The following is a 26,720-nucleotide window of genomic DNA, read 5'->3' as shown; positions in this document are numbered from 1 at the left end:
TGCAAATAGGCTGCTATCCGTTCCGTAAAACGGATGAGCACAATCAAAGATCCGCTTTAACCCTCTTTCACCGCAGTCTTTCGTAGTCTTTTGCAATTTAATGCGAATAGATTATATTACAGTGCTGTACGTATAGGCCTACTAGTGTTGTATTGTGGCAATAAAAACGTTTCCATCAAAAGAAAAATGTGATGCTGAAATCGATTAGCACTACGGTAACCAATTCCCATGAAGCACGGCGTCTATGGCCGTCAAACGATTCTTTCTTGTAGTCTTTTTTCAACGTTATTCCTCCATTGAGCATAACCCTAGTCGGATAGCGAACTACACAAAAATTACAGTGAACGCTCCCACATGAATAATCGTCCTACGTGTATGCAAAACGGAAATAGCTCGTGAAGTACGCGCACTGCACAGCAGTCTTGGACCCACATTTCTTCATACATTCCAGGAGAGACGGATTTTCGTCCAAGGTATAATTTGATATGACTGTGCAGATGTGTACATGTGGATTTTAAATGAATATGTGTTTTTCCACTCTGTCAGTTTAATATAGATGTATGACGGACGGTGGACTTGGGAGTATACAATAACTCTCACTTGGCTTGACAGATAGGGTGGTTAAATGTGATGCTAACTAGCTACTGTAACGTTAACTGGGCCGAACATTTTCAGTCAATGTGAAGTAGTGTTTGCTTTTCTGTTCTTAAACCTCAAAAATACATATTTGTAACTTAAACAACATTTATCTCACTGGCTGAATACATGCGAATTCACACTGTTCAGAGTATTTCAACTGGCCCAGTTATTCGGCTGACATTTGCATAGTCGGACCGGACGCAAAATATGTGTAGCCTATTTTTCTCACATTGGGCTCCAATTCAACATAGGACATCAGCTGAACCATGCCTCGTATTGAGAATGACATCAAGCTTGACTTCAAGGACGTTCTGCTCCGGCCCAAGAGAAGCACTCTGAAGTCCCGCAGCGAGGTAAACAGCACGTTATCACCTCATGATTGTGAAAAGCTGAAAACACGCTCTGTCAGACATAACACAGACAGCATATTGACTTTTCCTTGTCTGTTTGTCTTAGGTGAACCTGACGCGCAGCTTTACTTTCAGAAATTCCAAAGGAAGCTACCGTGGCATTCCCATCGTAGCAGCCAACATGGACACTGTGGGGACCTTTGAAATGGCCAAAGCTCTACACCAGGTTTGCACTGTAGTTTCTGCCATAATGGGTGCATACTGTAGCAGCTCACAGAAGCCACTGAGTCGTGTCCTCTTGTCCATATTGTCTTGTCCTCTCATCTGTTGATTTAAAAAAAGTTTACTGATTTATTCTCTCTACCCATAGTTCACCCTCTTCACTGCCATCCATAAACACTATTCTATTGACGACTGGAAAGAATTTGCTGCCAAAAATCCAGAATGCCTTCAGGTACAACAGCTCAACCATATAGCTGCCGTCCAAAGTAAACTGCTTCAAGTATCCGAAAATTGTTTTGGTTTGAAAATGGGTACAGCCTCATTCATTCTACTCACTTTTTTTCTTTCTTTATGTATTTTATTCTGTCTTTTCTTCATATCTTTCTGCAGAGTTTGGCGGTCAGCACCGGCACAGGTGAGACGGACTTTGAGAGACTGACGGCCATTTTGGCAGCAGTGCCTCAGCTGCATTACATCTGTGTGGACGTGGCCAACGGCTACTCCGAGCACTTTGTGCATTTCGTCAAGGATGTGCGAGAAAAGTTCCCCACTCACACCATCATGGTGAGCGGGCCTCTGCAGTTGTTGAGCTTATATGACAGGAATGAATCCGAATGCATCTACAACCTGAACGATTGTAATGGTACTGATATCCATGATGATGTATGTATGACATATTTATAACAGATTAGGGAGTTATTGCAATATTAATGGATAGTGTCATTTCCATTGTAGTGTTTACTGTTGTAACACAGAATTTGACATCTTAAAAAAAAAAAAAAAACGTAAGAGTGCAATGCACTTTCTGTGCTGTTGGTTAAATGACTCAAGATAATGTGCCATTGAAAAGCTAATTGTTTACTGATCATGACCATATCTTGACATGTTTAACCGGTCTATAGGCAGGGAATGTGGTCACCGGAGAAATGGTGGAGGAACTTATCCTTGCTGGTGCAGACATCATCAAAGTGGGCATTGGACCAGGTGAGGTCAACAGGGATGGACTTGTTTGGTGGTGTCTTTACATGTCTGATTTGCTGCTTTTTGATTTCCCTTGAAAGATTTAGATAGATAGATAGATAGATAGATATACTTTAATCACCCCAAAGGGAAATTCCGTTATTTCAGCAGCCTTACAAACACATAAACAATCAACAATCACATACACATATAAGACACAACAGACATGGTTTCACCACAAGACATAGCCAGAAGTAGTTGCCAAAGGCATAATGACCCTCCAAGTCTGATAAAAGAATGGCCTAGAGAAAACAGAAATAAGACCCTTCCCAACAAGGTAACGTTAAAGTTAAAGTTAAAGTGCAATTGCATCAAGACTAAAAACCAATGTCCTTAAAAGATTAATCTTCTCCCTCTGCTCATGGGGGAGTCATTATAAAGTGCTATTGCAGTGGGTAGGAAAGTCCTATACAGTATCTATCCTTGCTACAATTGTCCTTGCTCCCACTGAATACACTTTGTTGCTTTACCAGTGTTCTGTGTAGGGGATGTGATGTATTGTCCATAATTTGTATCAGTTTCTGTAACATCCTCCTCTCCATCACCACTTCCAGTGGTTCCAGAGTAGACCCCAGCACAGAGCCAGCCCTTCTAATCAGCTGTTCAGTCTGTTAGAATCACTGGCCCTGATGCTGCTACCCCAGCAGATGATGGCAAAGAAAATTGCACTAGCCACCACAGACTGATAAAACATCTCCAGCATCTTGGTACACACATTAAAAGACCTAAGCCTCCTCAAGAAATAGGAACTTATAAATTTGTCTACCTTTGCTGCATCTTTCGATGTGAATCTGTGAATCCCTGTTTTTTTTTTTTTCAGCATCCTTCACATGTTTATTGTCGTGTATTTTCTTGTTCCTATTTACCATAGTGTCATCTAATGACATAATGAAATATTTCCGTCTCGGTGTGAATGTCCTCATTCTGATCCTTGTTGTGTGTCCACTTGTCTCGGATGTTGTCCAGGCTCTGTGTGCACCACACGCAAGAAGACCGGTGTGGGCTATCCCCAGCTGAGCGCTGTCATCGAGTGTGCAGACGCTGCTCATGGACTTGGAGGACACATTATCTCTGTAAGTCTATCTCTTCATACACTCTGTATATCTGTGTGTGTGTGTGTGTGTGTGTGACGTCTATGTTCGTTTATGAAAAATATGTGGAAATTGTACACTTTGTTGAATGAGGTTATACTGTATATGCTGGTTAATCAACGTGTCTTGTTTATGCCATTTCTCTTTGTGCTTTCCACCCGTGAAGGATGGTGGATGCACCTGCCCTGGTGATGTCTCCAAAGCTTTTGGTAAGTTTGCCTCCCTCAGTCAAAAAACATCATCCCAACAACAGGCCCCATCTCCCTCCTGACATCTGATTGGTTCTCTCATGTAATCGACAGGAGCTGGGGCGGACTTTGTGATGCTCGGCGGCATGCTGGCCGGTCACGACGAGAGCGGAGGCGAAGTTATCGAGAAGAACGGCAAGAAGTACAAGCTGTTCTACGGCATGAGCTCCGACACAGCCATGAAGAAGCATGCAGGAGGGGTGGCAGAGTACAGGTGAGACCTCCCACAGCGGTCATCCATGAGTGTGCTTCTGTAGGGATCATCTCTAAGCAATTCACTGAAAGATTCCATCAGACAAATGTTGTCATCATGTGATACACTGGATTAGGCCTGAAACCAGCAGAAGGTATTATCTAATGAGGTTATTTAACATGTCAAGTAAAATGCATTATGTAAACACAACATGGAAGTAGAAATGTATATAATTTGATTACAATTATATTTTGAATCGCAGGTTGTAATAGCAAAAGTTTGGTTATACATTTACTACAGGAAAATGTATTAAGGACAGTGGTTATAACTGTTCATTTTTAGCAAATGTCCACCTGCTAGCCATAGCTGCTTTGATTTTGGAAAAAAGTGGAGAGTGCAGTGTGCCACTGTTTTGAATACACAGCAACTGCTAGTTTTTATACTGTACTATACTATACTATACTAGAGTATATAAAATAGAACATATAGAGTTTGAAAGGTTTCCATGTCACCGTGGCCACGATGGTAGCATGTCTTTGACCGGCCCGACTAAACTCCATCCCTCTACCCCCCACCACCACCAGGGCGTCTGAGGGGAAGACGGTGGAGGTGGTCTACAAGGGTCCCGTGGAGGCGACGGTGCGCGACGTGCTGGGCGGCGTCCGCTCCACCTGCACCTACGTGGGCGCGGGCAAGCTGAAGGAGCTCAGCCGCCGCACCACCTTCATCCGCGTCACCCAGCAGCTCAACACCGTCTTCGGCGACATCTAGGCCCTCACGGCCCCGCGGAGCGACGGGACCGTGATGCTACGCCGCGGCCGCCACCAAGTCACCTGTAACTGACCGGGAGTCGGTCAATGGAGACGGGGGGGGGACTGGTTTTGAACACCAAAGAATGGGAGCTTAGATAAAGACCTTAAAGTTCTGTTTTCAACCAACCATCTGTTTATTAATGTGCATTATCACATTTCTCCACCTGTTTATTAATGTGCATTATCACATTTCTCCACCTGTTTATTAATGTGCATTATCACATTTCTCCACCTGTTTATTAATGTGCATTATCACATTTCTCCATCTGTTTATTCATGTGGATTATCACATTTCTCCACCTGACTCTTGTTTTATATCTTTTTTTCTGGTTTAACTCTCACTGACAGACAATTTAAATGCTAATTGTTGTCAGTACGTTCAAGGTCCTCTCACCTGTCTGCTGGGCTTTGTCTGGCTTCCTTTCTCCTAGTTGGAGGGGATTGAAACCTTTAGGCCTCTCATCTTTTCTCAGTTGTCACATCTGAGACAAGAGAACTTAACTCAACCAGTCGTCAGTCTGCTTTTGTCTGAATTTAGACAAAGCCAAACCTTCAAAAACAGCCTTACCTTTCCATTTTAAGTGTTACGGTTTCTCCAAATAGTGTTACTTGTCTGAGGACTGTTGACTATGCATATTTCACATATTTAACTAGATGTGTTCTATTTTATGAGATGTCATTGAGACTGTAAAACTCTACAGTCTCTACAGTATAGTCTTTTTAATGGTGATAAGTCACCTTTGTGTACAATTGTTAGTCAAAAACACAACAACAAGCTAAGGTATATTCAGAATAATTTACCTTCATCCACCAGTCATCTGTTATGCCCAATTATTTTCATAGTTATGATGCAACTTGGTAATAGAAATGCAAACATGGTTGTATGAACTATAAACAGTACAGTGTTCTCTTTTTTATAGAATTATTTCATGAATGAGTGCTGATGTTGTATCCCTTACTACTGGCGCACAAATGAGATTTTGCTTCACCTTTCTTTCCGCACTTTTGGTTTGTTTTATTGCATTCTAACTTCATTCCACAAGACACATCATTTCCTTACATGTCCACATCAGCTCTCCAATCCATTCCATCTGTCTACAAATAAACATTCCATCAGCTGATTATGGTACGTTTCCTTTTGTCTGAAAAGAGACAGTATTTTCTTGCCCTTTTTTCATAAGGAAAATAACAAAACACATTCAATTCATTATAAATTCATACTGAAGGACAAAACCTGCTTTAACTATGTTGTACATCTGTTATGACCAGCATTGCAATGTCATGATGAATCAGAGTTGTTAATCATTTTTGTGAATCTATGAAATACATACTGTATATGACATTGATTTAGTCATTAACCATAAATGCACCCTAAAAACTACCCTGAGACAATAGAGTATCTTCTTGAAATGTAATTCTGAGTAAATATGCCTTTTGTGCCTCAAAGTAAAATTCAAGGGGTGCACTTTTTGCCACGACTAGAGTCTGTAAATTTTCGTCATCAAGAGCGCACACAAAATCCACATATTTTTCTGTAGAGTTATGTAAGTTATTGTGGGATTGGTATCCCATATGGATGGTCAACATCGACGACCTTGACGGACATATTGTTTGCTGGATCATTTTCTCTTTTCACCAGAGTAACAAATGGGAATCAACAGCTGTAATCAATCTCTACACGGTGAAGACAAATTACCTCGTATTCACACCTTATGAAAAAAGACAGCAGCCGAGTTGAGTAATCCAAAATGGACCTCTATTTTTTTCTTAAAGTCCATGCTGTCAAAAGGAGTGCTTGATTTCGGTAGGTCGTTAATAATAATACGTTGAATGGAATAAAATGTACCATCTCTGGTATCTTGGCTTGCAATGGGCGGAGTGCCATAAAATGTTTATTTTTCCACTCCAGCCCATACATTGGACCACGAAGGTCAGACCCAAGGCTGTGAAGAGCTTGAGCAGAAATGCCAACACTCCAATCATATTTCTCTGAGAACTTTCTGTAACATTGTTGATATTGACATTGGTCTCCATGTCATCTGTAGCTAAACGTTGGTCAAAGTTGACCAGAGAGGACAGGTTTTAGAAAAATATGCTTGAACGCTTGAAAGAGCTAAGACTCATTAACTTTCGATAATAAGCTGTTTCATAATACCCATTCCTTCTGTCCCTCTCATTGACATAGTTTCATTAAGGGATTTTGATCTTTAATTTCCTGGCAATACCTTGACTCTCAGCTCACGGTAACCAGCTAGTGCTTAACGACACAATGCGCAATATAGTTTTTAAGGTTTGCCTAAAATTGCACAGCGCCTGCTTCAGAGTCCACTGTTCTCACCAGTTTGACCTAAAATCAAATGCTTGAACTCTCTGGAAAGCTAAGACACAGAGGCTTCAGACAATCAGAATAATGTACTGACATGGGTCACAGAGGCTATAGTCTTTTCTTCCTGGTGGATTGCAAGCATCTCTGAACTAACCACATATCAGCCTTTTAAGTCATAGAATGACATAGAAACACAACAGAGCCCTAGCCTGGTGTCTTGTGAAGCTGGGTGCAAAAGTAGATCAATATAACATGAAATATGAGTGCTGTAGACCATTATTTGCCAAGGTATGCTCATGCGATTTTAAAAATCCCCTTTGGAAACTCCCCATATGATTTTAGCTACTGACAATCAAATGCTTACTGCACACGAACCCCTTTGTGTAGAAGCATAATCATGGTCTCAAATGAAAGGTAACACTCTGAGGTTTTTTGTAGACCTTTTGGATTGTATGCAGGTGTTCTGATATAGTGACTGACTGCACAAAATATGGAATAATTACACAAAATTCTCTATTTTTGCATTTACGGTTCAGTGGTTGTATATAAGTTATACTACTAATGATTGACAACTAATATTGGATAAAACATGAAGATTCAATTTCTATGGATTCTTCTTGTGAATAATTCAGTACCCAATATGTTGGATCTTGTCACATTTACACAGGAAGGACTCAGGTTCAGATATGACAGTCAGATTTGGCTCAAAAGAGGTCTTTAATAGTCCCAAAACAGCTTCCACAACCCTGAGGAGCTTCAGAAAAAGAGCAAAAAAAAAATACATGAGAGAAAAAATTGAAAAACGGCAACTGGACTCGCCGGAGGTTGCAAGGGAAAACACAGGATCCAATCCTCCCTCAGGGCAGCAAAAACAAAGGCATGCAAACAGCAAACAGCCAGCCCGAGGTATTGACTCTTCAGGGGCAGAAAAGGTGAAGCAGGTCGAGGTCAAAAACCAGGCAGGCAGAAAAAGGCAACAACTCACAGCTCAGCTCAGCTCAGCTCAGCTCAGCTCAGCTCAGCTCAGCTCAGCTCAGCTCAGCACAGCACAGCACAGCACAGCACAGCACAGCACAGCACAGCACAGCACAGCTCAGCCCAGCTCAGCAGGTATGTCGCACTCACGAAGAGACGGAAACGTTCTGACAAAGAGGCAGACTGACAGAGGGGTTCTTAAGCCAGCCGAAATTGGAGACAGGCGGAGGTTGTTTGAAGCTGATAAACAGGCAGATCACACGCAGGGGGCAGGTGAGAACCAGGGACAAGGGAAGGGTGGAGAGTTTGAATGACCGCAGTACCTTACAGCCCCTGCAGAGGGAGACAAAATAGACAACACTGGAGAGACAAAACAGAGTCTGACACATCTACTTGTTGTAGTGCAGCTACACTGCAGCCAGATGTCAGGGTGGCACCTTAAGCGGGGGAGGGGGTGGAGGGCTTTTTTCTTTTCTTTTTTTTAAATCAGATTTAAGACATAGTATGATTAATCCTACAATGTGAAGCACTATACAGATTGTATATTTAAATGATTGAATGGTAAATGTTGGATTCCCAAGAGTCCAATCTTTCAGATAACATTATCAATGTGTTGCATGCCATTGATTTTGAATGGTGGGGGGAGGTGGTGGAGGGGGGGGAATCTGACTTACCGGCGGGACGGCGTGTAGTAAGTCATCACAGTGTTTTTTTTTATCTTGACTTGGACAGGCCCAAAGCCTCTAATGTCAACATCTTTCCATATAAAGTGTAGATTTTTTTTCTCTGCATGGACTGTTGAGTATGTTACATTAGCCTACATAACCATGTAATATTGTATGAGATACTAACAATGACTAAATCTTTACAGTGTTGACTGCCGTTTGTTTTCATGTGGATTTTACAACTTTAAAATAGCCTAGAAATGCAAAAAGGATAGCTTGGACCTTGAATAACACAGTGTTAATTTCTACAAGAAATGCATGTGAAAACGATTTTTTTGTTTTATAGTACTACACTTCTTTCCATCATTTCCATATGTTTTGGTTTTGGCATAGATAGATAGATAGATAGATAGATACTTTATTGATCCCCAAGGGAGAAAAAGTACTTGCACACTGTTGCTGCTGCTCCTGAAGTGATTTATTGGCACAGCACAATGTTTCCGACCAAAGATGGTCTTCGTAGGTGTTAACAGAACAACAGGAATTAAACAGAAATTAAGCCATTAATCATATTTTCATAGTGTAAACAATTTAAATTTGCTGTGTGTGTCATTTATGTCTGTTCAATCAGGAAAAATCAGGGGTTCATAGTTAAATTTCAGTGTCCAAACACCAGACGCCAACAGGTAGGGACGGTCTGGCATTTGGGCAGATGCCAGAAGGGCCGCGCAAATGTATGGGCCGGCCGAGCACGCCAATGTGTTGCGGCCCATAATAGCTAGCCTGGATGCCAGACCGAAGTTTAAAAAGACAGAGAAAATTAAGAAAGCACTGGTGTCTGAGTGGGGAAATGGGCGAAATTGGACTGTTTCTGTCAAGCTAACATTACATGCTGCAACCTCAGCTAGCTAATTTGTTGTCTTCATGACGGTAAGACAAATGTTTTTATTATGGAGCGGCTGGCTCTAACAATCTATTCATCATGGTTTATTTGTGCATTGATATTACAATTTTCTTATGCAGTTGTTTAAAATATGGGAGTTTATCTGAACCTGCACCATCATTGGGGCTATCACAAATAGCCCACTGCTGTTTCTGTGCGTTGTATCTGCGAGTTGGGCCGCTCGTGGATGCAAATGTCAGGGCCGTTTTTTTATCCCAGTCCGTCATACAAGATAAAAGATCTGTGGTCTGTCATCTCATGCTCTTCATTCCAAATCTTAACTACATGTTGAAATAGTTTCATATGGTTTGATTTTCTCTGTAAATGATTTATTCTGTTATAAAAAGATTAGTTCAGATTAACAATTCCTTTTAAAGGTTCTATTTTTCTTTTCTTTGTGGGTGCTCAGATCCAGGTTTCAGTCTGTGCACACAGAAAATCTATATGTTGTGGTGAGCCTCCGCATCCATAATGATGAATTGGTAGACCTTTCTCTCTTTTCTCCAGAGTGACAAAGGGGAATAGCTCCTGTGAGAAACTGCTGTCAATGGCTACAGTGTGCAGACGGATCATCTCATCATATTCACCCCTTGTGAAAAAGGACAGTGCCCGAGCAGAAGAATCCCACAGGACCTCTAGTTTACCTTGAAAGTCCATAACTTGTGGAGAGTTTGATTTCGGTGGGTAGGTCAGAGCTTTGCCAATGAGATTAAACTGCTTTTGCTCACCTACCTGGCTGGTTTTTGTGTAGAGCTCTGAATACTGTTTGTTTTTCCATTCCAAACCATAAAGTGGACCTTTCAGGCTAACCCCATTGGAAGCCTCGTTGGGAAGATTTTTAATACCAATGCCGACACTCCAATCATATTTCTCAGAAAACCGAATTGTCCAGTTAAGATCACTGTTTATGCGATTCTTGAGGTAAACTCTCTGACAGAAATCTCCTATGGGGGAGTGACATGAAAGCATCTTCAAATCTGAAGACAGAAAAAAATATTGCTGCAAGTTCTGAGGGTCAAAGCTGACATCTGCAGGTCCATTTCTGCCCCAATAAAGGTTGTCTGGGTCGACCAAGATCAGAAGGTCTCTCTGAAGCTTTTTCACCTTTTCCATGACCTAATGCCCATTCTTGAGAAGGTCTGGCACGACCTCGGTGCGCTCTGCCTCCTCTTCTAATCCATGGATGAAGTCTACAGCGCGGGCTTTCTCCACAGCTTCGTGCACTCCTGCAAACTTCTGCAGAAACATATGGGCATCTTCTTCTGATAGGGCTGCCTCTATGTTCTGTCGAGCTGTTTGGATGGCTCCAAGACGAGCTGTGACTGACCTCTGCACTTTGGTGAGAGCAATATCACGTAGTGCTGCCACCCTCTTCACCAGATACTCGGTGGATACCTCCAGGGCATTTGTTTGCTTAGTCTCCCAGCTCTTCAGTGCCTCGCCCTGTTTCTCTCGCTCGGCCAGCTCTATCATCTCCTCCCTCAGCTTCTCCACCAGCACCTTGTGAGCACTGGGAAGGGTCTTCATGTTGTGCAGCCGATGTTGGTCCTCGATAGAGCAGGACACACACACGCAGGTGCGGTCGTCCAAGCAGTAGTACTCGAGGAGTTTGCCGTGCTCCGGGCAGCGGACGGCTCCAGAGCTCAGGCCCCCGGGCGCTGTGGGCTTGGTCAGGGGATGAGTCTGCAGCAGGACTGGCGTGGTGAGGTGGGCCTGGAGGTGCTGGGCACACATGGAGATCTCACACTTGAGGCAGGTCTTCATAGCGGGCACCTGGGCGTCCAGACACATGTCGCAAAGCACCGGTTGAAACTCCTGCGTGGGTTCCTCCTTGATCTTTCCCGCAGTAGACATGATGGTTTTTCTCGTGTTCAGTTATCGATTCAGTCTTCGAGTCTTGTTAGGCTTCTTGAAATCTCCTGTTTCCCTCTTGTTCTTTGCTCTCTGCTCCAAGGGTGAGAATGACTTTCACATGGTTGCAGTGTCACACATGTGCAGTATTATATGCAAATCGTTTCTGTGGTCTTTTGCTTCCACAACCAATGAGAAGATGTTCCTGAATATATCACTGTAGAAAACCATAAAGTTTGCAACATGCCTAATATTATGCTAATGTTTAACTAGTTACTAGGATGTAAGTGCAGTCTGCTCAAGCTAATGGTTAAAATGACAAAGAAAACATAGATTATTTCACATTTTCTCTCAAAGTCTACGGATATAAATAACAATGTTATGGTCAGGTTCTAAACCAAATGTTACAGTGAACATGATGAGTAGTCTAATTTTGATATCTAAATTGCCTAATTTCACAGAGCTGGACATGCAGTATACAGCACCTCTTTTGTATAACACTTCCAGCCATTCAAATAATCTAAAAGTCTTTCAACACATCAACAGATTCAGGGATAGGGAAGTTTTTTTCCCTCATCAACTTCCTGAATTTTTGGTCAACAATTCCCAAGACACCGAATCATCACATGAAACAAAAAAGTACAGTTTTCCCTGAATAACCTGCTTGGCACAGAGGATGACAGCGTTTGTAAGGTAATGTCACTCTCAGGGTCGCATATCCTCCGGAACTTCAGTGGATTATTGAAATGTCCTCGAATATTTTGAAAATGAAAACGGCTCTATTCTATTGAATGTGTTTTCGTGGAATTCTCCACCAAAGGTGCCAGGACAGAAAGATGTGTTAGGGCCCTATAGTCCAAGTCCACACAGGAGCAAGAAGGACTTCACTGAGGGACTTCACAAATATTTCAATTTGAACTATAGAGTTAAACAGACTAATCTGTCACCATGTATCAGAGGCTGAACCATCAGCCGAACACATCTGCAAAAGAAGGGGGCGATTATGTTTACTCCGAAGGGAAAGTCCGCAGTCAAGCAAATTAACATTATAGCCAGTTGCCATATAACATCGGAGTGTGTGTAAGTGTTTCCAGGTTTGTGTGTGTAAGAGAAACCCTGTTACTTTAAAAGTTGCAGGAAGGGTCAGGTGCAGTGAAAATTAGGGGCTGTTATTATTGAACATATATGTCAGAGCATATATCGTGTAATTTTTTCACAGAAAATGCACTTGGAAATTAGATTATTCAACTTTATTGTCATTGTGAGTACACGTTCAAAGACAACGAAATGCATTTATGATTTATATGTTATAAATGAATAATTTATAATGAAATGACCCACATCCCTGTGTCTTTGACAGAGGGGTTGGGTGTATTCAAGTCCTTCCATCTGTGTTCCTGTGTGTGTGTCCGATCACAAAACTTCAAGACTATCTGTCCAATTTGCTGCAAATGACTTGACTTTTGGAGGTCACCATCTGCCCTCTATCATGAGCATCTAGATCCAGATCACGTCATCTTTCTTTAGCATTGGTTGATATGGATCTCCATGTCATCTGGAACTGAACGTTGGTCAAAGTCGACCAGCGAAGACAGGCCTTTAGAAAAATATGTTGGGATAGGATTTTAAACAAAGAGCTGAGACAGTGCTTAAAGTCATCACAGTGCTTTTGTGTTAACTTGGACAGGCCCAAAGCCTCAAACATCCTCATATCTTTCATATATAAAGAGTAGATTGATTTTTCTCTGCATGTTAATAGGCTACATGTTACATTTTTAATCATGTAACATTTTAAGAGATAAAAAGTGCTATAAGACTAATTAAATCTTTGCAGTGTTACAGACTTTTGAAAAATGATGACAGTACTGCTTATTCACAGAAATTAGATTTCTTTTGTTTTGTTGTACACTTCTTCCTATAATTTCCATGTTTTCCTCTTGGTATTTCAATCCAGAAAAAAAAGTGTTTTTTTTTTTTTAGATAACCTGAACCGTGGCACCGAGGATGAAGACATTTTTATGTTGCTCTCAAGAGCCCGCATCAACTTCGCCCATAACCACTCATTTCTGATTTGTGATATTACAATATCCTCCAAAACTTCAGTGGATTATTGATATGTCCAGGTCCCTCCATTTTGTTTGAATTGCTGATGACCTCTTTTTCACTGTAAAGCCATAAAGTTTACAGCGTGCCAATCAAGATGAATATCATGTTAATATTTAACTAGGATAAAAGTGCAGTCTGCCTAAGTTAATGTTCAAATGACAAAGAAAGCAATAGATTATTTCACATTTTCTTTCCAAGCCTACAGTTACACACAAAGATGTTATGGTCAGGTAACAGGCAATTCATACTGTACCCGAGTATACTTAGCCCCTAAAGTCCGGTTTGTTTGACCAGTGTGATCGCTTCATTCTGTACCAGGGTACGGTACGCTTGGAGGAGGTGGTCTCTGGTACGGTACGCATGTAAGCACAGGACGTCATTAATGACGAAATAAACAATAACTTTCCAATTAATAATCTTGCATTTGCATAAAGATTCTAGAACACAGCAACTCAATCGTACCCAAGTACGGTTTGATATATGAGCGCAGACCAGGGACCAGAGGCAACTGTGCTGCAGTACGGTACGGGTGAACCGTATACCTTGTGAGTACAGTACACCCGTCATTTTGTTCCATTGCTGATTTTGGTATTGTCCATGCTGGATTTTGGATTATCCCGAGAAAGAGAGAGAATGTGTGTGCTTGTGTGTGTTAATGATAGGCGAAGTGACCATTAAGTGGAGTTCACACTCTGATTTCAGTTGTGATTTCTTCAGCAAAAATATCTTCAATGAAGCTACACATATAACAGTAATTGTGATTACGGTCATCTCTCTCCCACCCAGTCACAAGTAGCCTACAAGTCACAAAACACTGACTCTCTCCGCACTCTCCAGTCACACAGAGCACAATCGTACACCACAGCCTCAGCACATCTCAGTTCAGATCTGTGATTTGTTCATTTGATGTCCAGATCTCTTTTCCCCAAATCTTAACAAATGTATGGCTCTGAAATTTGAGGAACCCAAGCAGGAGTTCCAACCGGTCATCCCTCAGCTTCTCCAGCAGCACCTTGTGAGCACGGGGAAGGGAGTAGGTGGCTGGCCCTCTAAAGCCTTAAAACAAAGCCCTGACCCCACCCCACTCACCTATCCAATTCCCCCAATCATTCCCTCCCGGACAAACTAATTGCTTGACATATTTGAAGACATGGGAGGGGGAAGGAGGCACACACAATCACACACACACACACACACACACACACAAATTGCATAGTGCCCTTTAACTACAGTAGATGATTGAAACAACAAAGAACAGAATCATATTGTTTCAATTTCACTTTCAATATTTCAATGTTAACTTGATCCTATAAATCCTCCAAAACATTAAGGGATTACTTAAATGTTCAGGTTGCTCCATTTTGACTGAATTGCTGACCTCTTTTTCTACAGTCTCCTTGGACTAAAAGCATAGGTTATTTTCAGAGTGAATATGCTAAGGTCTCTGGATGTATCTATGCTACTATATGTGAGAAGTGAGAAGTCTTAAACCATCGACTTTACATTGGCTATGGATGATTTTAGACAGCAGATGTCGAGTCATTTGCAACCCATAAAATTGACCATGATAACTTGAATCAGTCTATCATCACAGGAAAGCCATGTCACTTCTAGATTGCAGGTGTTTTCATGGAATTCTAATTACACCAAAGGTGCCACTAACTATATGCAGAAAGCTGTGTTTGGGCCATCTGAAAAATGGACCTTGCAGTCCAAGTCTTCACAGGATGTAGCGATCAAGACTTCACTGAGGTGAGGTGGTGGGGTGAAAGACAGCAAGCAGACGTGGATTTTTAGTGGAGAGTGCAGATTTATTTAGGCTACAGTGTTGAGAAAAAGGAGTGAGCCAACAAATAAAACAAAAAGACTTGAGGCAAAACTTAACAAAACCTCACAGCAAGCTGTTGCATCAAAATGCTCTCCAACTCAAGAATCATAAAGAAAAATGACAATGACAACATACTATATGACCTAAGAAAACGATGCATGTTCCATGCATATTCCCATAGCCTAGTGTAAAAAAAAATGTAAATGTGCTATGTAAGTATGGAATACTGTAAGTCTATTGACTTGTGACTTGAACAGTGATCAAAAGTAAGATCAGACAGATTCAGGAGTAATCACCTTTGAACTCATACAACTGAAATGAACACTTAAATCAAGAAACATAACTTCCAGTGACCAACGCAATTACAGCCCCATATTAGTTTAAACCACAGACACCACAAGGAAATAGATACAATGCTAGACCTATGACTACCATAAATGTTGAGATGTTTTCATAGGGTTTTGATTTTCTCTGTAAATGATTTTCTGTTAGAAAACGCAATAGTCCAGAATCCAGATTAACAACCCCTTTTAGAGGATAGAGTATAGTTTTTTCCCCCCTTTCAAAAATTATTTTACTTTCCTTTTCTTTGTGGGCGGCTCAGATCCAATCTGGTCTTCAAGTGCACACAGAAAATCTACACGTCGTGGTGAGAGTCTGTATCCATAATCTTCATAATCAGAAATTGGTGGACCTTTCTCTCTTTTCTCCAGAGTGACAAAGGGGAATAGCTCCTGTGAGACACTGCTGTCAATGGCTACAGTGTGCAGACGGATCATCTCATCATATTCACCCCTTGTGAAAAAGGACAGTGCCCGAGCAGAAGAATCCCAGAGGACCTCTAGTTTACCTTGAAAGTCCATAACTTGTGGAGAGCTGGATTTCGGTGGGTAGGTCAGAGCTTTGCAAATGAGATGAAGCTGCTCTTGCTCGCCTAACTGCCTGGTTTCTGTGTAGAGCTCCGAATACTGTTTGTTTTTCCATTCCAAACCATAAAGTGGACCATTCAGGCGAACCCCACTGGATGCCTCATTGGGAAGATCTTTAGCACCAATGCCAACACTCCAATCATACTTCTCAGAAAACTTAATTGTCCAGTAAAGATCACTGTTTGTATCATTCTGGAGGTAAACTCTTTCAGAGAAATATCCTATGGGTGAGCGACATGACAGCATCTTAAAATCTGAAGACAGAAAAAAATAATGCACCATCTCCTGAGGGTCAAAGCTGACATCTGTAGGTTCATGTCTGACCCAGGTATGGTTATCTGGGTCAACCAAGACCAGCAGGTCTCTCTGCAGCTTTTTCACCTTTTCCATGACCTGATGCCCATTCTTGAGAAGGTCAGACATGACCTCTGCAGGCTCTGCCTCCTCTTCTAATCCATGGATGAAGTCTACAGCGCGGGCTTTCTCCACAGCTTCGTGCACTCCTGCAAACTTCTGCAGAAACATATGGGCATCTTCTTCTGACAAGGCTGCTTCTATGCTCTGTCGAGCTGTTTGGATGGCTCCAAGACGTGCTGTGACCGAGCTTTGCACTTTGGTGAGACCAATATCACGCAGCGCCGACACCCTCTCCACCAGATACTCAGTAGATACCTCCAAGGCCTTTGTTTGCTTTGTCTCCCAGCTCTTCAGCACCTTGCCCTGTTTCTCTCGCTCTGCCAGCTCCTTTAGCTCTTCCCTCAGCTTCTCCACCAGCACCTTATGAGCTCTAGGAAGGGTCTTCTTGTCATGCAGTCGGTGCTGGCCCTCGATAGAGCAGGACACACACACGCAGGTGCAGTCGTCCAAGCAGTAGTACTCGAGGAGTTTGCCGTGCTCCGGGCAGCAAGAGCTCAGGGCCCCGGGCGCTGTGGGCTTGGTCAGGGGATGAGTCTGCAGCAGGATTGGCGTGGTGAGGTGGGCCTGGAGGTGCTGGGCACACATGGAGATCTCACACTTGAGGCAAGTCTTCATAGCGGGCACCTGGGCGTCCAGACATATGTCGCAAAGCACCGGATGAAACTCCTGCTTGCGTTCATCCTTGACATTTCTCGCCGCCATGTTAGTCAGGAGTAGGCTAGGCTAAAGCTATCTTTTGCGATATTTCATCCCCGATGAGATATACTGTCTTCTTCCTTGTGACACTATTGTAGCGATCACACCCGAAGCCAATGATCACGATCGGCCAAGCCGGCCATTAATTGGAATAAACAGTCAAGCAAAGACAACTTACATAGGGCAACACATGGATGGTCTCAGCCGCTCATGTAACACACAATAAGGGTTCACCACACACATCCACAAGGGGATAAACACATGAAGTGCAGCCTAGGACAAGCACACTGTAGGCCTAATACACAACATGGTAACCGTAAATACAGCTACAATAACCGGTATTACACATCATAACACTCGCTAGCATTGCATTATGGGAGACACTCATACAACATAGACATTTACAGCCACCGACGCTACATAGCCCCCTTCCGAGCCATTGCCGTCCCCGGCAATGATCAGCTCAGCTCGCCGCTTGCAGCAGCGTCGGTGTCAGTCCCAGTCGCGGGTCGTGGTGTCGCTTGGGCTCTCCGTTCCCCGCAGTGCAGCTGCGCCACTTGAACCAACAAATAACCAGTCCCACCGCAGCCGGACCCCCGGACACGCTGGAACCCCTGGACGTTCGGTAGCCCCTTCTGGCTACTGTGACAGCTTGTGGCCGTTGCCACCTGCCCCCAGTGTGCCGAGCTCCAGGCGGTCAGTAGTCCACGTCGAGATCCCTCCTCGCGCTGCCTTTCTCATAGGCCTAGCTCTTGTTGGCCGTCTCTAAGCACAACGATGCCCCACTGTGGCGGGGAATGATGACCCCGACCCGGATCCCAGCATACTTGACACACACACCGAAAAACATTGCGCAAAATTATCAACCGGAACGTGCGCACATAGAATCTCGAACAGTCCACAAAATGGTAGCTCTCAAGGCTCCACAGATCGACGCTGCCCTCTTGTCCACCAGCTGGAGCCCCACAGGCCCCCAAAATGGCTATAACCCCCGTCACACTCTTCACCGACAGCTGACGCTCTGGAATTTCTTCCGTAGCTGGCAGAAGGAATCCAGCCGCTGCAGTCGTCTTCGAGGCCCCCCAAGCATTCGCGCTCTCCGGGGGTGGTATCCTCAAGCGACGGCAACATCAACATCAGCGTGGAGCCGGAAACTTCTTGCTGGCCGCAGACATCTCCGCCACCGCTGGCCTCTCTCGTCGGCGGGGCACAGTAGACGTCGCTGGACATCCGTGCTGGTCTGCTACCGAGGAGGCTGATCTTCAATCCATTCTGCTTCCTCGCTAGTCCTTAAAAGAACTCCTGGAATATGCGTTGAGTTTCGCCGTCAAGTTGATTCGATCCTTCGGTTCCTCTTCGCTCGTTATCTAGATGCATAGATCTTTACGCCCCAGGTGGGGTCCATCCCACTTCTGACACCAATGTAGCGATCACACCCGAAGCCAATGATCACGATCGGCCAAGCCGACCATTAATTGGAATAAACAGTCAAGCAAAGACAACTTATATAGGGCAACACATGGATGGTCTCAGCCGCTCATGTAACACACAATAAGGGTTCACCACACACATCCACAAGGGGATAAACACATGAAGTGCAGCCTAGGACAAGCACACTGTAGGCCTAATACACAACATGGTAACCGTAAATACAGCTACAATAACCGGTATTACACATCATAACACTCGCTAGCATTGCATTATGGGAGACACTCATACAACATAGACATTTACAGCCACCGACGCTACACTATTGATATTGCTAAGTTGGTCGGCTAGGCTGAAAGTGAATAATGGCACTCACCGAGTCTTTTATAATCCAAGTAGACAAGTCAAAAGCTCTCCAAACGAGCGAAATTTGCACATGCAGCTCTCTCCTCGAGCAGAACTCCACCATACCAACACAGCACCAGGGCCCGTTTGGACATTATCTGACTGCATAGGCTAATAACCCCGTGAAGAAGACGAAACGAATCTAGTTGGTATTTCAACTAACACTGACAGGTCCTTGATTGGCTGAATCACGTTCTATTCTGTTGTAAAATCTGCGTTAGCATGACGTGCCTAACAAGACACGGGCTCCAAGCATGCATTCTCCATCACTCTGGATGGGCTTTTTTGAACCAAAAGGAAAATGTCATCTTATCTCAGCAGTTGCTACGATAGGTTGCTACATACACCCCGATAAAGTCTAATAAGACGGGCTCTGGTGCACCTAAAGAATTAGTTTCAAAATATAGGGGAGCAAGCCTACAGGCTATTTTGTTAAAGTTGTAGGCCATCCCATCCAGAATTAAGTGAGCTCTCCACACGGCTTGTAGATTTTTAAGATTAAGAGTTTAATCTGACAAATGGATAATGAAAGTTTTGGACCCATTTTTCATTTTCTCATGTGAATTTAGGCTAGCGCCCTATATTGGGAGGCTGCAGACAGAAAATAATTTGTAAATGCACCATGTAACCCGCAACAGCCTTCATCACCGGCCAATGAAATTAACACAGCTTGCCGAAGGTAGAGAGGGCTGGCCGCTAGTGGGCGGTATCTTTTACTGTCTATGGTGGGCGGTCCATGTGAGTTTGTTTTTACGACACCGACCGTCGCAAAACTCTTATCATAGTAGCCAGACTTGTTGTTGATCTAATTAACATCATTGTCAGTGTTTGTATGGAAACGTCCAAAACTTTAGTCTTTGGGGGTAGTGACGGGCCACAGAACAAGAGACGAATAAGAAACAAATGCATTCAAGTAAAGTCTTCCGTGACTCTTTTGAGAGAGTACAATGACGTTAAAAACAACCAATTTGTTGTGGGTAGCAAGCAAGCAAGCCAGTGGATAACTTAGCATGCATCGACATCGTTGATCAGCAGGTTTCGACTACGTGGTAGGCTACTCATTGGATTTAAATGCAGACCTAAACAGCAGTGGTTATGTGACTAAATTCACGGTCATGCGTTACTGTTTGAACATCAACCAGCTAGTTTGCCAGAATAACAGTTAGCTAGCATAGTCCTCCCAACCCTGGTTTACTAGGGTTTTTTCCCCAGCGCGTTGCTTGTGTTGCAAGGGAAGTTTCTAACGAAAACGACGAGCATTGTGAAAATGGTTCTGCCCTCACTCTCTTTTTCAGCGTTTGCCTTCTTTCTCCGGCTATCCTTTGTGTTTGTCTAGCATGAAGGCGTCGCAAGGAACCTCATACTGTAGCTAGCATATGCACTTAGCCCATTCCCTATTGTTTGAAAAAGGTAATCTGTCAAAATTACGTGCCTTCTAAATAGTGCCTCCAGTGACGTGGGGCGACTGGAGAGTGCAGAGGACACTGGGGAAATGGAGGGTCACATGCAGTCGAGAAAGTCCGCTGACACGGAAAGAGTGAGGGATGAGTGGAAGGATGTGGTCGACGTGCACCGGTGCCACATCTGTGGCTTCACCGCAGGTGATGTTGGAAGTCTCAGTGTTCACCTCAGCTCGGCGCATCCCACCACAGTTCAACCTCACCCGAGCAAGTATACAAGCAATGTGCTGCATGGCCAAAAACAAGAGGAAGAAGTGGAGGAGAGGAAATCGTTGTCAGTGTGTTTGCCTGGAGAGAGGGATCCGAAGACTCATAGAGGACTGGATGCAACTGGAGAGGTTAGAGCTGTGTGGATGTAGCTGTGATTGGAACATTTACTTGTTTATATAATCTTCTCCACAGTATAGTACAGGCATTGTACATTGTTTCCCAGTGTGTTTAATGTCATCCGACCCGTTTCCTTGACAATAACGTGTATGCTATCCTAATAAAGGTCTTCTCTGTTGCCAGGGTTTGGAAGATAATACCAGAAGCAGCGAATCTGCAGAACCTACCCCACCTAACGGAGTCACCAAAGCGCAGCAACAACAGGCATCTCTCAGGTCTGCCGCAACATCATCCCAAAGAACACCCCCGCCTTTTGCACCCGAGAGGACCCCAGCGGGTCCACTGCCCGGCTGCCCCGCCACCCCCGTCACGGCCACCAGCGGCCTCAACCGGCCGCACGTGGTGTGCCTGCCTCAGGTGGCCGAGCGCCTCAAGCTGGCGTGGCAGCGGTCGGACCCCGTGCACGAGCTGGACGGCCAGCGGGCCCTGGTGGAGGCCTTCAACGCCTTCCCCTACCCCACGTCTCAGGAGACCGGCGCCCTGGCCCGGCAGTGCGCCCTGCCCGTGGACGACGTCAAGACCTGGTTCATGATGCAGCGCGTGCGCTACGGCATCAGCTGGGCCGAGGAGGACATCCGCGAGACGCGCCACAAGCTGCACGCGCTCCACGGCGGCCCGGCGGAGAGCAAGGAGGTGGAGGTGGAGGCGGCCTCGCCGGGGACGGACGCGGCGGCGGCGGCGGCGAGGCCTGGCGAGGAGGAGGAGGAGGAGATGACGATGGTGGACGAAGACGACGACCAGTACGATTACTACGACGAGGACGACGACGGCGAGGACGAGGAGATGATGCGCGCGTTCGGGGCGAGCGAGGGCATGATCGCCGAGCGCAAGAGGGAATATATGCCCGCGGCCCTCTGGTCAGCGCCGCCTCTCACCCGGCTGGAGCCGCCACCGAACGCCGGCAGCCTCCAGAGGGCCGTGGCGGGCGAGCTGCACCAGTTTCCCCTGCACCAGCCTCCCCTGCACCAGCCTCCCCCGCCGGGGCTGCCCATCATCGGCCACCTGTCGGCCAGCCCTCCGTTCGTGCTGAGCGGCCAGCCGCTGCGCATGCGCTCCAAGAAGTCGCGCGCGCAGCTGATGGTGCTCCGCCGGAGCTTCGTGGTCAGCAACTGGCCGTCGGAGGGCGAGCTGCAGAGGCTGCAGGGCGTCACCGCGCTCAGCCGCCACGAGATCCGCAAGTGGTTCGCCGACAGCCGCTACCAGCTGCGCCGCAGCGGCGGCGAGCACAAGGCCGTCTCGAGGGGCAATCACGCGCCCGTGGCGCCGCACGAGTGGAGAGTGGCGGCGCCGCCCCTGGACGTCCTCCCCAGGACCGCCCTCGGCGACGGCCAGCCACCTGGCCCCGTCGGCGAGGTGGAGGTGGTCATCAAGCAGGAGGACCACCGGGACGCCTTACGAACCTTCATCCGGACCAAAGAGGGCCACGCCAAAATGGCCGCCCCCAGCCTCAACGGACACTCGGAAGCCTCGTCGGCCTCCTCGGTGCCCGCGCTGTCGTCGTACCTGCTGCCCGGCTACCCGGGGGGCGCGCCGGGCGCCCCGGGACCCGAGCGGCACCAGCGCCTGCGCAAGAAGACGTCGGAGCAGACGGAGGTGCTGCGCCAGGCCTTCCTGCGCTGCCAGTGGCCCACGGCGGAGGACTACAGCCGGCTGGAGCAGGTGACGGGGCTGCCGCGCACGCAGATCATCCACTGGTTCGGCGACACGCGCTACTCCTTCAAGCACGCGCGCCTGCGCTGGATCGGGCCGGAGGAGCGGCGCGACATCGCCACGCGCCTGGAGATGGACGCCAGCCGCGCCTGGCAGGTGCGCTGGCACAAGCAGTGGCCCGGCCTGGGCACCGACGGACCCCCGCAGCCCAGCCCCGGCAACTGGATGGACGCCAGCAACAGCTCCACCAGCTCCGTCCAGACGCTGGACGGGATGGCCGGAGGGGACTTTGACCGGTGGTATGACCTGTGGGACGGAGCTGTGCAGGGGCAAAGTGGGGGCCACACAGGTGCTGGACTCTGATGCATCACACTGACCCAAAATGCAAGACACTGTTCCTTAACTCATCTTCATTTTGACCATTTCAAGAGATTACTTTTTTTTTCTCCATGTGGGATCACCTTACAATTGCAGACTAGGTTTTTAAAATGTCATTATGCATTTCATAACTGCCTTGTTGTTGCCGTTTGGTAGACCGTGGCTTTTCCACTATCAGGCCCGTGTGAGCCTGTGCAGTCCATAAGGCAATTTGACTTATGCACAAAGGCTCTTTAGCCAGCTCATATATTTTCGGTAGAGCCTCAGGTGTGTTGTGGCGGATATTTTTTTAGTGTACCTGTTTATACGGATCCGGTTGGATGTTGCACCTAGTGAATGACCTCGTTAAGATGCTGAAGGATTTATGCATGTGGCAAAGTTGAATAAAGAGTTGACCTTTCGGGGGTGTTAGCACAAAAAGAGCTGAGTATAACAGAAAAGGCTGTTGCAACACGGCTGATGCTCCAATATATATTTATATACGGAAATATATGAGCTGGAAAAAGAGAACTTGTGTACATGAACCAATTTAGAGCCAGTGCCCACTGGGTCTCAATTTCAGGCTTTAATCAAAACACATGCTGTTATAATCCTTATGCTATTGCCAGGTTCAAAATGTAAGAGATGTTATAATCATCAAATATGCACTGTAACAACCAGTTCTCATTCCTTACTTGATGGATCCAACCTTGCACATTTTTATTCAGCACAAATATTTAGCAATTATTTCCATTTTTCATTGTAGTATCATGTTAGTTGGTAGAGAGTGTTTCATGGCACCTGCTTGACACAACTGATCTGGACACAGCTAATCCTGAGCCACCTGAAGCTCAGGTTGTCTCTGTTTGGCCCAAAGGGTTATCCCGAAGGAAACACAAATGGCCCTGGCATGTGCTGACTCACCATCATTTGGTCTGAAAGTGGAAACTGCTGCTATTTTTTTAGGATTACGTTTATACATAGCCTATAGGTCAGGCACAATTATTTGCGTAAAGGTAAAGTCCAGAATTTGGATTGGTACTCGTCAGCTATGAAATGATAGTTCTCCCTGTGTGCTGAAACATTGATTTTTTTTTTTTTGTATTGGTGTGTTGCCTGGTCCGCTATAGGGCTGTGAGGAGCTATTTGCTGAATTTGACAGAAAGTGTATTGGATTAGAATTGCAGACTGCCCCTTCAGTCTTTTAAGTATTCATTCTTAAGGTCAGTAATGTGAAGTGCCCAATTAAGCCCAAAGCCTGAACAAATCATTCTCCTTTGTGGGTCATTCTGTGACAAATCAGATAAGGATTTTTTTCTGCACCATCTGAGATTTTGTTCAAATCTTGACTATGTCATGAATGGGTCCCAAAACCAAGGCCTGTAAAATATTTCTGTTTAAACTCTGTCTTCATATTTGTAAGCCCCCCGGTATTATTTAAGTATGACATTCCCAGATAATGTGTTTTCCAGGCTATCAGAGGCGCTGCAATAACCATTTTCCTGAATTCTGTTTGATTTGAAATGGAATGACCCTAGTCTAAAATGAACCCTGGGGGAATGACTTTTTCCCCCTAACCATTAGTGCTACAAGACCTATCCTGTCATTCAGAAACATAGTAAGGCTTCAGGCTCATATTAAGTCCTTAAAATTCTTTTGTTTACGACGTGCATTCATTACGACTGAAGCGTTGTTGGGCACTGTATTTCTTGCTATCCTGCACTCAACCTATGTGGTCACACAGAGGCTTCATGTAGCTGAAGGTTGGAGGTGCATTACAAGTGTTCCAGATAGCTTCAGTTCTTTGATGGCTTTATGTTTGTCCACAGAAATACTGGCCTTATAGACATAGCCATCTCCAAACCAGTTTTGCCTGATGAGTTTATGACACTAAAGTTAATTGCTGAAGTTCTTTAGAATGTGGCATGTGCTAATTCTGTCGTTAGTCTTTCTTATCGAGGTGTTTATTAAGGTTTACCACAACCGTGCTAAAATGCCTGAGTGTCTGTGGGAAATTATTATTGGCCTTGATGCATTAATGGCATTCAAATAATTTAAAATAGCTAAACCTGTCCAAACACAGGCAGGGTTTGAAGGAGAAGTTACTTCCTGCTTTTTTTTTTTTTAACTTTTGGGTTATAGTTGTAATACTCTAATCTATTTTTTTTGTGTGTGAAGTGAATGCTATGAATTGTGCGTGGATCCCCATGTCATCTGTTGCCTCACTCCAGTATTGTTAAACTCTGTTACTTCCCAGTTCATGTGGGTCACTGTTTACTTGAATATAACTCTCAAGGCAAAATTCCAGACCTCTGCTACAAGCTGCTTTACGAATAGCCTACTGAAAACTTTTTAAGCCCAAACGTTGGGAAACAACTTTGCTCTGGATCCATTTGTCTGGCCAGAACGATTGACAGGTAAAGAACGGGTTAAAAGAAAATATTTTAAGTCCCTTTGGACAAATGCGTCGGTGAAATACAATAACCATATTTTGAGAGAGGATCCCTGTATTGTTATTGCTCTGTCTCGGGCCTTTCACTCTCAGAAATCAAAGGATACTGAAACCTTTTATTTTTCTGCTGGGTCTCTCTGTGAAAGGACTACGTAAAACACTAATAACGCTGGTCTTTGCTCGCCATCCTACCACTAACTATTATTTCAGAGCATATGGTGTCCTGTCTAAGCCGTGTGTTTGGGAGTAGACATTTCATTGCACCTCTCCATCTCTGATTGAAGTTACAGAAATATTCACCCAGCTGTAACTCTTTCCGCTCTTCCCCCACCAGCTTGTGGAAAACCGCCCCAAATTTATAGCAATTTTCAGCCGAGAACCTCCTCAGTCCTGAGAGACCTTTGTTTTTTATTTGATTCATTTTGTGTGTTTGTGTGTGTGCTCATTGTATGCTGGCCCTCTTCTGAAACTGGTCGTGTTAAAACCATTTCTGGCTGTGCAATGCAATCCTCTTAGTCTGGCGTGGTGTTGTTTTGAAATCACAGCGTTACCTTATGTTATGTATGTCAAATCATTTTGTGTCTTTGTGATGTAGCATTGTTCTGAGGTACCTGGTTTTGGGAAAGTCTCTTATTGTGTGCACACTGAGAGTTCCGTTTTCTGTTTGTCTCTCTCAGTTGTGTAAGATAAGGACACCATCTATAATGTCAGAATTCCCCTCATGACTGTAAACAGAACAAGCCAAGGTAAATCTTTTTATATCTCAGCTGATTTGGTCCAGACTTTCAAATCAAAACACCATATATTTATAGTGTGTCTTAACTGTTATATTTAGTTTTAATAATAGTATTGTATTATTGTTCTTATTTAACAATATTAAATTACAAATGCAAAAGGGAGAGCATATCTGTCTGTAATCATTAGTCATTTCAAGAACTCAAAATTCCTACAAATATTTTTTTTACATAATGTATGTACATCAAAAAAAGAATACCCAGGAGGATTATGATGACTTGTAGTTAAAAAAAAAAGTTTTTCATGTTTTTCATTTATGTTAGCATGACTTGGCATCCAAATGAAACTTTGAATGTTGGCATCATGTTACCCTAATATTAAAGAAAACAAGTTTCTAGTAATCTAGAAAGATAGTTTGTTGAATCACAGACTCACAGAATTGTGCTAAATCCATTGCATCATCCATTTCTATGTTACATACAGTAGGTTTAGAACCTGATTATAAATACAACAAGCAGCATGTTGGGCTATACAT

At 44.6% G+C, this 26,720-nt stretch overlaps 4 protein-coding genes across 4 annotated transcripts; 2 read left to right on the top strand and 2 right to left on the bottom strand.

The window, feature by feature from the left end:
• Positions 1–377: 377 nt before the first annotated feature.
• gmpr2 (guanosine monophosphate reductase 2) lies at positions 378–4,772 on the top strand. The gene is made up of 10 exons (XM_062517306.1): positions 378–473; positions 891–992; positions 1,096–1,215; positions 1,360–1,443; positions 1,602–1,775; positions 2,114–2,195; positions 3,198–3,304; positions 3,489–3,531; positions 3,625–3,784; positions 4,348–4,772. The coding sequence occupies exons 2-10, from the start codon at positions 906–908 to the stop codon at positions 4,532–4,534; spliced, it is 1,044 nt and encodes a 347-aa protein (XP_062373290.1). The 5' UTR covers positions 378–473; positions 891–905; the 3' UTR covers positions 4,535–4,772.
• Positions 4,773–10,600: 5,828 nt separating this feature from the next.
• On the bottom strand, positions 10,601–11,338 carry LOC134060439 (tripartite motif-containing protein 29-like). Its single transcript, XM_062517169.1, has one exon. It carries the CDS (start codon positions 11,336–11,338, stop codon positions 10,601–10,603), a length of 738 nt encoding a protein of 245 aa, XP_062373153.1.
• A 4,105-nt stretch (positions 11,339–15,443) lies between these two features.
• Positions 15,444–17,400, bottom strand: LOC134060167 (tripartite motif-containing protein 16-like). The gene has a single exon (XM_062516785.1). It carries the CDS (start codon positions 17,315–17,317, stop codon positions 15,839–15,841), a length of 1,479 nt encoding a protein of 492 aa, XP_062372769.1. The 5' UTR covers positions 17,318–17,400; the 3' UTR covers positions 15,444–15,838.
• A 2,502-nt stretch (positions 17,401–19,902) lies between these two features.
• homezb (homeobox and leucine zipper encoding b) lies at positions 19,903–26,608 on the top strand. Its single transcript, XM_062516201.1, has 2 exons — positions 19,903–20,942; positions 21,115–26,608. Exons 1-2 carry the CDS (start codon positions 20,637–20,639, stop codon positions 23,002–23,004), a joined length of 2,196 nt encoding a protein of 731 aa, XP_062372185.1. The 5' UTR covers positions 19,903–20,636; the 3' UTR covers positions 23,005–26,608.
• Positions 26,609–26,720: the final 112 nt, after the last annotated feature.

This window comes from Sardina pilchardus, chromosome 16, assembly GCF_963854185.1.
Source record: "Sardina pilchardus chromosome 16, fSarPil1.1, whole genome shotgun sequence".
Taxonomy (NCBI): domain Eukaryota; kingdom Metazoa; phylum Chordata; class Actinopteri; order Clupeiformes; family Clupeidae; genus Sardina; species Sardina pilchardus.
The sequence above is the reverse complement of the archived record's forward strand: the minus strand, read 5'-3'. Positions and strand labels throughout refer to the sequence as shown.

What these genes read in the sequence shown, in the direction of transcription:
- gmpr2 (XM_062517306.1), top strand. Translation starts at nt 906, where the DNA reads ATGCCTCGTATTGAGAATGACATCAAGCTTGACTTCAAGGACGTTCTG. An exon ending in CAAAGTGGGCATTGGACCAG is followed by an intron (nt 2,196 to 3,197) that starts GTGAGGTCAACA and finishes GATGTTGTCCAG; the next exon opens with GCTCTGTGTGCACCACACGC. An exon ending in TGATGTCTCCAAAGCTTTTG is followed by an intron (nt 3,532 to 3,624) that starts GTAAGTTTGCCT and finishes TGTAATCGACAG; the next exon opens with GAGCTGGGGCGGACTTTGTG.
- LOC134060439 (XM_062517169.1), bottom strand. Translation starts at nt 11,338, where the DNA reads ATGTCTACTGCGGGAAAGATCAAGGAGGAACCCACGCAGGAGTTTCAA.
- LOC134060167 (XM_062516785.1), bottom strand. Translation starts at nt 17,317, where the DNA reads ATGGCGGCGAGAAATGTCAAGGATGAACGCAAGCAGGAGTTTCATCCG.
- homezb (XM_062516201.1), top strand. Translation starts at nt 20,637, where the DNA reads ATGGAGGGTCACATGCAGTCGAGAAAGTCCGCTGACACGGAAAGAGTG. An exon ending in GACTGGATGCAACTGGAGAG is followed by an intron (nt 20,943 to 21,114) that starts GTTAGAGCTGTG and finishes CTCTGTTGCCAG; the next exon opens with GGTTTGGAAGATAATACCAG.